Raw genomic sequence first — 11,783 nt, forward strand, 5'->3', positions numbered from 1 at the left:
CGTGGTATTCATAAACAAGACGGAAGCTTGTGTTGCCTCCGAAACGTCGCGATTTCATTTTTAGTCGTTTTCATTATTTTTTTTTTTTACCTAACGTGGGACTTTACCGCAAAAAAACAAAGAGCACGAATCCTTGCAGTCACGGAAAGCTTCAAATCAAATTCTAGATTTGAAGCTTTCGTGACTGCAAGGATTCATAACTCTTTTGGTTTCATTCGGTAAAGTCGCGTAGATAAAATGAAATAAGACAAAACAATTAAATCACGGACGTTTCGGAGGCAACACGAGCTTCCGTCTTCGGGTGTAAAAGTCAACGCAGAATATCTGTGTCGGGAGCACAGTTCAGAGACGACCTGGATTATATATACACAGGTTAAGGGAGGGGCTGGGATAAGTTACCCCTTTGATAGCGATCAAAGGAGCACTTGCCCTGAAACGTGAAGCAGGCGTCTTCATTGGTTCTTTCGGTAAAGTCACGTAGAATGAGAATAAAATAATAAATTGATAAAATAAAATAACACAATAAAATTCTCACGACGTTTCGGCCACAACACAAGCGGCCTTCATCAGGCGAAGGGACGAGACTCTCTGGTAGGACAGTGCTGGAGTGAAAGAGCCACGTTCAGATCACGACTTTTAAGCTGTGTGAGAGGAAACAAAGCGCCCTCAACTTTAGCACCACGGATAGCTACGGGCCCCGTTCAGACGGACGAGTTCATCCATGGTCGGAACAGAGGAGGGGAGAGAGAGACAGCTTAGAGTCGCGGCATCTCTTCAGAAAGGTGAGAGACTCGATTAGTTGAGCCTTCTTATCCCAGGCGGTTGAGGGAAGGGCGGGGGGGAGGAGTCAGCAAATCAAAGTTCAAATAAAATCCCGACTCGGGATGGTTGCGCAACAAGCGCCGAGTCTCCATCGCACAACGCACAGCAGCTGCTACCTCGCGACCGCGTTCCTTGACCCTGTAACAATCTCACGTTGTGACCTCCAGCCGATCAGCGCCACCACATTGATTATTCTTCTTTGGTTCTTTCGGTAAAGTCACCACCGTCACCACGTAGAATGAGAATGAAATAATAAATTGATAAAATAAAATAACACAATAATAATATTCTAACACGACGTTTCGGCCACAACACAAGCGGCCTTCATCAGGCGAAGGGGACGAGACTGTTTGGTAGGACAGCGCTGTAGTGAGAATATTATTATTGTGTTATTTTATTTTATCAATTTATTATTTTATTCTCATTCTACGTGGTGGTGGTGGTGGTGACTTTACCGAAAGAACCAAAGAAGATGAATCCTTGCAGTCACGAAAGCTTCAAATCGAAATTTAACCACGTTGATTATTATTATTGTCAACGCCGGGGCAATCCCGTGACGACGTACGCGTGTGACCAAGCTGAGATGTCACAAATTCCATTTGGAACCTGCCCGTTAGATGTCACGATATGCGTCTGCATTTGACGATACCTGCCGACAGAGGCGGAGTGGCAGAGTTGCAGGGACAGAGCCTCCTCGTAGATTTTGAGGGCTTCAAGGTAGTAGCCCATGTGAAATAAATCCTTCCCCATCCGATTCATTACGATGGAGAGCGCATCCACTTCTTCTACAAATTCAGCCTGCACACATCACCCAACACAACATCAACACATCACCTGCACACATCACCCAACACTACATCAACACATCACCTGCACACAACATCAGCACATCACCGACAAACATCACCCAACACAACATCAACACATCACCTACACACATCACCTGCACACAACATCAGTACATCACCTGCACACATCACCCAACACTACATCCGCACATCACCTGCACACAACATCAACACATCACCTACACACATCACCTGCACACATCAGTACATCACCTGCACACATCACCTGCACACATCAGTACATCACCTGCACGCAACATCAACACATCACCTGCACACAACATCAGCACATCACCTACACACATCACCCAACACAACATCAACACATCACCTACACACATCACCTGCACACAACATCAGTACATCACCTGCACACATCACCCAACACTACATCAGTACATCACCTACACACATCACCTGCACACAACATCAACACATCACCTGCACACAACATCAGCACATCACCTACACACATCACTCAACACAACATCAACACATCACCAACACACATCACCTGCACACAACATCAGTACATCACCTGCACACATCACCCAACACTACATCAGTACATCACCTACACACATCACCTGCACACAACATCAACACATCACCTACACACATCACCTGCACACAACATCAGTACATCACCTACACACATCACCCAACACTACATCAGTACATCACCTACACACATCACCTGCACACAACATCAGCACATCACCTACACACATCACCTACACACAACATCACCTACACAACAACATCACCTACACACTACATCACCTACACACTACATCACCCACACAACATCACCTACACACTACATCACCTACACACTACATCACCTACACACAACATCACCTACACAACAACATCACCTACACACAACATCACCTACACTACATCACCTACACAACAACATCACCCACACACCACACCACCGTGTGAACCACGTGGTGCACCACCACCACCCCCTCTCCTCTCTCAGAATCAGAAATCAGAATCAGAAAGGGTTTTATTCGCCATGTAAGTTCACACCGACACGGAATTTACTTTGGCAGGATGGTGCATACATTCAACATATAGGAATCTAAAATCTTAAATAAGTTTTAAACAAGTCTTACTATAATAAGGGTTAAAAGTCTAACACCAAGGGGCTGAAGTATATAAAATTAAATACATATCGAATATAAAATAGCTTTAAGATATAATTTAAAAATAAAAAATACAAATAGGGTAACATAGTTAATATCGGCAAGGTGTCGTTATGTAGATCAAATGTTAAAAACAGTGTTAGCCCTTGGCCTTGTTTAACAGGCCAGCAGCAGATGGGAAGAAACTGTTTTTATGGCGTGAGGTTTTGGTCCTGATGGACCGAAGCCTTCTGCCGGAGGGGAGTAGCTGAAACAGAGAGTGTCCAGGGTGGGAGAAATCGGCCATAATCTTCCTCGCTCGCCTCATGGACCTTGTCGTGTGCAGGTCCTCGAGGGTTGGTAGATTGCAGGCAATCACCTTCTCAGCAGTGTGGATGATACGCTGCAGTCTGCTCTTGTCCTTGGCAGTGGCAGCAGCGTACCAGACGGTTATGGAGGAGGTGAGGATGGATTCAATGATCGCTGTATAGAATTGCACCATCATTGTCTTTGGCAGGTTGAATTTCTTCAGCTGCCGTAGAAAGTACATCCTCTGTTGAGCTTTCTTGGTGAGGGAGCTGATGTTCAATTCCCACTTGAGGTCCCGGGAGAGAATAGTGCCCAGGAAGCGGAAGGACTCTACAATTTTTACTGGGGAGTCTAACAGGGTGATGGGGGTGAGTGGTGCTGTATTCTTCCTGAAGTCCACAACCATCTCAACTGTCTTTAGAGCATTTAGCTCTAAGTTGTTCTGGCTACACCAGGTCACCAGATTGTCAGCTTCCCACCTATAGTCAGACTCATCCCCACCAGAGATCAGCCCAATGAGGGTGGTGTCATCCGCAAACTTCAATAGTTTGACGGACAGATGATTGGAGGTGCAGCTGTTGGTATACAGGGAGAAGAGCAGAGGGGAAAGGACGCAGCCCTGAGGAGTTCCGGTGCTGATGGACCTGGAGTCAGAGACTTGTGTTCCCAGCTTAACGCACTGCTTCCTGTCAGACAGGAAGTCTGTGATCCATTTACAGGTGGTGTATGGCACGTTCAGCTGGAAGAGCTTGTCCTGAAGCAGGGCAGGGATGATGGTGTTGAAGGCAGAGCTGAAGTCCACAAACAGGATCCTGGCGTAGGATGCTGGGGCGTCCAGATGCTGTAGGGTGAAGTGGAGGGCCATGTTAACTGCATCGTCCACAGACCTGTTGGCTCTGTAGGCAAACTGAAGGGGGTCCAGGAGAGGGTCTGTGATGGCTTTGAGGTGTGCCAGGACCAGGCGCTCAAAAGACTTCATTACCACAGATGTAAGGGCGACCGGTCTGTAATCATTTAGTCCTGTTGGCCTTAGCTTTTTGGGCACAGGGATGATGGTGGAGGACTTGAGACAGGCTGGTACATGGCATGTCTCCAGGGAGGTGTTAAAGATGTTGGTGAACACCGGAGACAGCTGGTCAGCACAGTGCCTGAGGGTGGCTGGAGAGACAGAGTCCGGCCCGGCTGCTTTGCGTGGATTCTGCCTCTTGAAAAGTCTATTAACTTCTCCCTCCTGAAAGGAGATAGTCGTCTCTGTAGTATTGGTGGGGGATGGGGCCTCTTGGGTTGGAAGGGGTGGTTCAGGACAGTCCAATTGTCTTTCAAATCTACAGTAGAACTCGTTCAGGTCGTTGGCTAGGCGGGAGTCGTTAGTGGTGTGGTGGGCTCTGGGTTTGTAGTTGGTGATCTGCCTGAGCCCTCTCCAGACAGAAGCAGCGTCGTTTGTAGAGAACTGGTGTTTTAGTCTCTCTGAGTACAGTCGTTTAGCCTCTCTCACCGCTTTGCTAAACCTGTTCTTCGACTCCTTGAATCTGTCTCTATCTCCACTCCTAAACGCTTCCTCCTTCTCCAACCTCAACCTTCTGAGCTTTGCTGAGAACCAGGGCTTATTGTTGTTAAAGTTCACCCTGGTACGTGTTGGGATACAGCAGTCCTCACAGAAGCTGATGTAGGACGTCACAGCCTCTGTGAGTTCATCCAGACTATTGGTAGCAGTCGTGAACATATCCCAGTCAGTACAGTCTAAGCACGCCCGCAAATCTTCCACAGCCTCACTGGTCCACTGTTTAGATGTCCTCACAGCAGGTTTACAGAGTTTTAGTTTCTGCCTGTATGCAGGAATCAGGTGGACCATGGCATGGTCAGAGTGTCCTAGTGCTGCTCGGGGGACGGCGTGGTAGGCTCTACTGACTGTAGTGTAACAGTGATCCAGAGTGTTCCCTTCTCTGGTTGGGCATTTAATGAATTGTATGTATTTGGGGAGTTCGTGGCTGAGATTACCTTTGTTAAAGTCGCCAAGTACGATAACCAACGAATCTGGATTTGCTCGCTCCACACTCAGAATCTGATCGGCGAGCATGCGTTGGGCCTCTTTAACCTGAGGACAAGGCGGCAAATAAACTCCGACCAAAATGAGCGACGCGAACTCGCGAGGCGAGTAAAACGGTTTACAGGTTATAAAAATTGATTCAAGGAGTGGAGAACAATGTTGCAGAATCACTGTGACATCTACACACCAGCCACTGTTAATGTAAAAACAAATACCACCGCCTTTCGTCTTGCCGGAGAGTGCTATGTCACGATCCGATCTTACAAGATGGAATCCTGCTAGTTGTAGCGAAGTGTCCGGAATCAAATCACACAGCCATGTTTCCGTGAAGCACAATGCAGAAGCTGAAAGAAAGTCTTTGTTTTTTACCATCAGTAGCTGAAGTTCATCCATTTTGTTGCACAGTGAACGTACGTTGGAGAGGAAAAAGCTCGGAAGCACTGTTCGGATCCCGCGTCTGCGTAGCCGTACTAGAGCCCCCGACCGTTTACCCCTTGGGCGGCGTTTCGTCGCTTGAGCAAAGCCTAGCGCGGCATTGACTAGAATGCCTACTAATTCTGCCGCTGGAAGCAGAAAAGTAGGAATTAAATCCACAGGAGTTGTTTCCCTGATATTTAAAAGTTCGTCTCTTGTTAGAGAACTCCGAAAATCTTGGCAAAACACTGAATTGACAGACAAAACAAGACAAAACAGGGCGCACCGACCGGCTGAGGCTACCATCATCAGCGCCATCTTCGCACCAGCACGGGTGTGCTGAACAGCAGGCCTCTCTCACCAGCACTGGTGTGATGAACAGCAGGACTCTCTCACCAGCACTGGTGTGTTGAACAGTAGGCCCCTCTCACCAGCATGGGAGTGGTGAACAGCAGGCCCCTCTCACCAACACAGGTGTGATGAACAGTAGGCCTCTCTCACCAGCATGGGAGTGAACAGCAGGCCCCTCTCACCAACACGGGGGTGATGAACAGCACGCCCCGTGTGCGCCCTCCTACCTGGCTCATCGTTGCCTGCTGACGGGTTCCGCCGATGCCAGCCATTGGCGAGGTTACACGCGAAAAACTATTCCCTCGCGTGGCGGTGCCGGCGGGCTGATAGGAGGGGGAGGTCCGACGTTTCGCGCCGCCGGGCCCGGGGTGACGCGACCCCCAAGCTCGTTTGCGACCACGTGCGAGGCCTTAATAGGGTGCTTTTAGAAAACGTAGCGCGGATAAGGCGACCACGTGACAGCGAGGCTAGAATTCCGTAGAACTGATAAGTGCTGCCCCTCCCCCGTAGACTCCTGTTAATACGCACTGTACTTTAACACGCGCAAGAGTACTGTACCTGCCCCCCTGTTACAGTCGTCCACAAACCCCCCCCAGCTTATAACCAATTTGGTTTCGCCCTCCCCCCCAGCTTGTAACCAATTTGGTTTCGCCCACCCCCCCAGCTTGAAACCAATTTGGTTTCGCCCACCCCCTTAGCTAGTAACCAATTTGGTTTCGCCCACCCCCTTAGCTAGTAACCAATTTGGTTTCGCCCACCCCCTCAGCTTGTAACCAATTTGGTTTCGCCCACCCCCCCTCAGCTTGTAACCAATTTGGTTTCGCCCTCCCCCCCAGCTTGTAACCAATTTGGTTTCGCCCACCCCCTCAGCTAGTAACCAATTTGGTTTCGCCCACCCCCTCAGCTTGTAACCAATTTGGTTTCGCCCACCCCCCCCAGCTTGTAACCAATTTGGTTCCGCCCACCCCCCCCAGCTTATAACCAATTTGGTTTCGCCCACCCCCTCAGCTAGTAACCAATTTGGTTTCGCCCACCCCCTCAGCTTGTAACCAATTTGGTTTCGCCCACCCCCCCTCAGCTTGTAACCAATTTGGTTTCGCCCACCCCCCCCCAGCTTGTAACCAATTTGGTTTCGCCCTCCCCCCCTCAGCTTGACACCAATTTGGTTTCGCCCGTCAGCGTCACGATTTTGGTTCCACTTCACTTTGTAAGATCTCGGCTGGCCTTGGGAGTTTGCGGCTGAGGGAGTTTGCGACTGAGTGAGTTTTTTTTTAAACTTCCATCTTAATCCACCCGCACTTTTAAACATTTAAAACAAACAAAATACAAAATGTACCGACCGAGATTAATCGATTAACCCCTCGTTTTAAAAAGCGATCGAAACTAAAAAAAAGCCGGCTTCGGGGCCTGCAAGTCTGGGGGCCTTTAGCCGATTTCTTCCCTTCAATCGATCGAATGATCGATCGATCGAACTCGTGGTGGTGGTGGTGTTTAACGTCGTTCGCGTGGACATCGTGAAACAACACGCCACGTGAACACAAAGACAAAGATCCCCCGTGTAGCCTTAGCAGGCTGTAGGGGGCAAGTGGTGTTAGTGACCCCCTTCACATTCTAAAGATAAACACGTGTACACACAGTGTACACACAGTGTACACACACAGTGTACACACACGTGTGTACACACACTCAGTGTACACACACTCAGTGTACACACACACGTGTATACACACACGTGTACACAAACAGTGTACACACACACAGTGTACACACACACACACGTGTACACACACAGTGTACACACACACAGTGTACACACACACACAGTGTACACACACACGTGTACACACACACGTGTACACACACACACAGTGTACACACAGTGTACACACACACACGTGTACACACACACACGTGTACACACACACACAGTGTACACACACAGTGTACACACACACACGTGTACACACAGTGTACACACACACAGTGTACACACACACACATGTAGCAAGAACAACAACAATAACAACAACACTTATTTGCCCTCTGCTCGTCTCGTTGTGATCGTGCATGTGCCCGATTTGCTTGTGTTCACCGCCTTTGTATTCCTCAACTGTGTTGCTTAATTTTATTTTACGGGAAGCATATTAAGATATATTCTTAGTTCTTTCGGTAAAGTCACGTTGAAGGGAAGCAATAAAATATATATATAAAACAATAAAAATAATATGAATTACTGCAGTCACGAAAGCTTTAAATCTAAATTTAAGCATATTAAGAGTTTACATTTTAACGTAAAGTAACAAGAAAATGTTGACACTCGTGAGAACTTTCAACGAGAAATGTGTCTCTGGGGAAGGATTCCAGAGGCACGCGTTGACCAACGAAGGCGGACAAGTGGGGAGGAGAGATAATATTTTTGACTTTGTGAAGATATTAACATCACGTTTGTTATCATGTTGCAAGTGTGTTAACCGTTCATTTATTTGGGTTGATAGTATTTCATTAAAAAGCATACTTATATTTTTTTTGCTGTGAATCACATTTTAAATATATGTATACACAATGTTGGGCACGTTATTGTTAGAATGTTTAATAATTGCACCACACAGTGGAATTAAAACCTTTAATTTGTCAGTACGTAAAAAAATATTTGTTACAAGTTTAAACGGAATGCATTTAAGAAAAACACACGAATGTAGTTTGCTTGGAAATAATTAATGAATATTGATATATTTTTTATTTAAAGCTTTCGTGACTGCAGGGATTCATATTGTTGGTAATTCGGTAAAGTCACCTGCACGTAGAAGGGAAACAATAAAATAATAAAAATATAAAACAATAAAATTATTGTAAAACAATAAAGTTATTATTCTTGGTTCTTTCGGTAAAGTCACCACCACGTAGAAGGGAAACAATAAAATAATAAAAATATAAAACAATAAAATTATTGTAAAACAAAATTATTATTCTTGGTTCTTTCGGTAAAGTCACCACCACGTAGAAGGGAAACAATAAAATAATAAAAATAATAAAACAATAAAATTATTGTAAAACAAAATTATTATTCTTGGTTCTTTCGGTAAAGTCACCACCACGTAGAAGGGAAACAATAAAATAATAAAAAATATAAAACAATAAAATTATTGTAAAACAATACAATTATTTTTCTTGGTTCTTTTTGTAAAGTCACCTGCACGTAGAAGGGAACCAATAAAATAATACAAAATATAAAACAATAAAATTATTGTAAAACAATAAAATTATTATTCTTGGTTCTTTTTGTAAAGTCACCTGCACGTAGAAGGGAACCAATAAAATAATACAAAATATAAAACAATAAAATTCTTACGACGTTTCGACCGCAACACAAGCAATCATCATCAGATGATTTTATTGTTATTGTGTTATATTTTTATTATTTCATTGTTTCCCTTCTAACGTGGTGGTGACTTTACCAAAAGAACCAAGAATATGAATCCCTGCAGTCACGGAAGCTTTAAATCAAAATTCGTTCTTTTTTTTCTATTAAAAGCGACAGCCCCGTAATGTGTTAACATTTTTGTTGAAGCCCTCTATTGTATATTGTGTGCCGTTGTATTGATATGGGCAAGGATAACTTAGGCGACTATCTCTGCGAGTCTCGGTGAAATCCCCTAACCCCCTTCATCTCGTGAAACGTCGTGGGAATTGTATCGCGTGATTTTATTATTTTATTCTCATTCTCTCACGTGGTGGTGGTGACTTTACCGAGAGAAGCAAAGAAGACGAATCCTGTATCATTATCACTTAGGGGCCGCCCATAAATGACGTCACGCACCTATGGAGGGCGTCAGACGTTTGTGACGATGTGTGACGTAGGGGGGGAGGAGGGGTTGAGAAATGTGACGTCACATCAAAATGCGCAACTTTAAATATCTATATTCTTAGCTCTTTCGGTAAAGTCACGTTGAAGGGAAACAATAAAATAATAAAAATATATAAAACAATAAAAATTCTCACGACGTTTCGACCATAACACAAACGGTCGTCATCAGGCGTTATGGTCGAAACGTCGTGAGAATTTTTATTGTTATATATATTGTTATTTTATTGTTTCCCTTCAACGTGACTTTACCGAAAGAGCTAAGAATATGAATTACTGCAGTCACGAAAGCTTTAAATCAAAATTTAAATATCTACTTAATTAAATAGAATTGTTATAACGGCACTAATTTTGAATAATTTTCATTATTAACTATTTGATGTTTTAAATTTACTAAGGTCACCTTTTATTTATTCCATGAAGGAGCATTTCGCTTCTCCGTGGGAGAATGGTGATGCATACATTTAGTAAAAAACATTTTGAATGATTGTTATTAAACATTTTGATTTTAATGATTCTACCAGGGCTTTTCATTCTGTGGAATGAATATGTAATTGATATTATTGTACTCTCCATTTTGCTTCGTTCTACTGCAAAGTTTCAAGTATTTTTTTAATAGAATTACTTTTAATATTTTATAATTCTACAAATGTTTTCTCCTACAACATCAGAGTGCAGCGCCACATTAAATACGCACTACAATGACAATAGTGTAAAGCGATTTGAAGCGTGTTTCATTTTAAAATGGAAATATGGTTTGGGGGGTGTGGGGGGCAGAACTTTGTGACGTCATATTTCAGGGGCGTCTGACTTTGTGACGCTGTGTGACGAGGGGGGCAGGGGGGGGGGTCAAAAATCGGCCAAACTCGTGTGACGTCATTTATGGACGGCCCCTTATGGGAACATTGCTTTTGACATACACGATTTTGAGATAGGCGTGCTTTTCGCGTATGCCAAGGAGTGCCTGTGGGGAGCGGTTAGTGTAGCGGTTAGTGCGCCGAGCTACAAACCTGGCGACCCGGGTTCGATTCCCACTCACGGCCAACACCAGTGACGATTGTCTGAACTGCTCCCGGGCCTCCCCTAGGTCGACTCAGCCTCAAATGAGTACCTGGTGCGATGCGGAAACATTGCCACGAAGGAGACAAAGGGTGGCCGGGCGTGGTGTTGGCCACCCACCCCCCTTGTTTGCTGTGCCGGCCTTCATAGGTGCTTCCCTAACAGCACTTGCCCCGACAGTCTGTTACAGGCTACACGGGGAGGGGGTCTTTGTAATGGAACAAATTCTGAATTAAACTCTAAGAGACAGGGACAGGAGCGTGTGTATGTTGAGCGTCTTTCGCACCGTACGTAGCCAAACCGTGCTGACCAGAGGCGTGGGGGAAGGGCAACGAACTTCAACGCAAAATCAGCTTCAAAGAAGTTTGTTTTCGGCATAGAGAAAGCACATTGATTAGAGAACGTACGAAAAGGTAAGAGACACATTGTCAAGAGAGAGGCGAGCGGGATTGTGCGGGGCGTTGGCGTTCTAAGGCACGGCCAAGGGCAGTGTCAGAGAATGTAAGTGTGTGGGCACGTCTAGTAGAACCTCTTTTGCACTGCACGTAGCCACCCGTGCTAATCGGGACAGCGGCCCAGCCAAGAGGAGAAAACGTGCCTGAGACCATCCCACTGCCGAGTTGGGAGCGATGAAAATCGGCTCATTCATTGGTTACGTTTTTTTGAAGCCAGCTGGCCAGGCGTTAGGGCAAAACGGAGCCCAACCTTTCACCCAGGCAACTGGCGAGCACGGACTAAGCTTGTGATTCGCATGCACTAACCTACGTACCCGCTCACCTACCCACCCAACCTATACAAGACAAAGATCCCCCGTGTAGTCTTAACAGGCTGTTGGAGGAGGTGCCGTTAGCGAGCACCTATGAGGGCCGGCACGGGTGGGTGGCCGGCACCACGCCTGATCGCCTTCGTCTCCCGAGTGGCGATGTTTACATACTGCA

The 11,783-nt window shown here is 45.7% G+C and overlaps 1 protein-coding gene across 1 annotated transcript in view; it reads right to left on the reverse strand.

Moving 5' to 3' along the window:
• LOC142920150 (TPR and ankyrin repeat-containing protein 1-like) overlaps window positions 1-6,335 on the reverse strand; it is a 29,985-nt gene extending 23,650 nt beyond the window's left edge. Inside the window, exons 1-2 of the mRNA XM_076062621.1 lie at window positions 6,152-6,335; window positions 1,472-1,620 (exon numbers count right to left, since the gene is read on the reverse strand). Of these exons, the coding sequence (XP_075918736.1) occupies window positions 1,472-1,620; window positions 6,152-6,196 (194 nt within the window). The 5' untranslated portion in view covers window positions 6,197-6,335. The remainder of the gene's footprint in view (window positions 1-1,471; window positions 1,621-6,151) is intronic.
• Between the last annotated feature and the right edge of the window lie 5,448 nt (window positions 6,336-11,783).

This window comes from Petromyzon marinus, unplaced genomic scaffold (genome assembly GCF_048934315.1).
Source record: "Petromyzon marinus isolate PM22_M1 ecotype Great Lakes invasive population unplaced genomic scaffold, UKy_Petmar_22M1.pri1.0 PM_G_Scaffold_69, whole genome shotgun sequence".
In the NCBI taxonomy this organism is placed as follows: domain Eukaryota; kingdom Metazoa; phylum Chordata; class Hyperoartia; order Petromyzontiformes; family Petromyzontidae; genus Petromyzon; species Petromyzon marinus.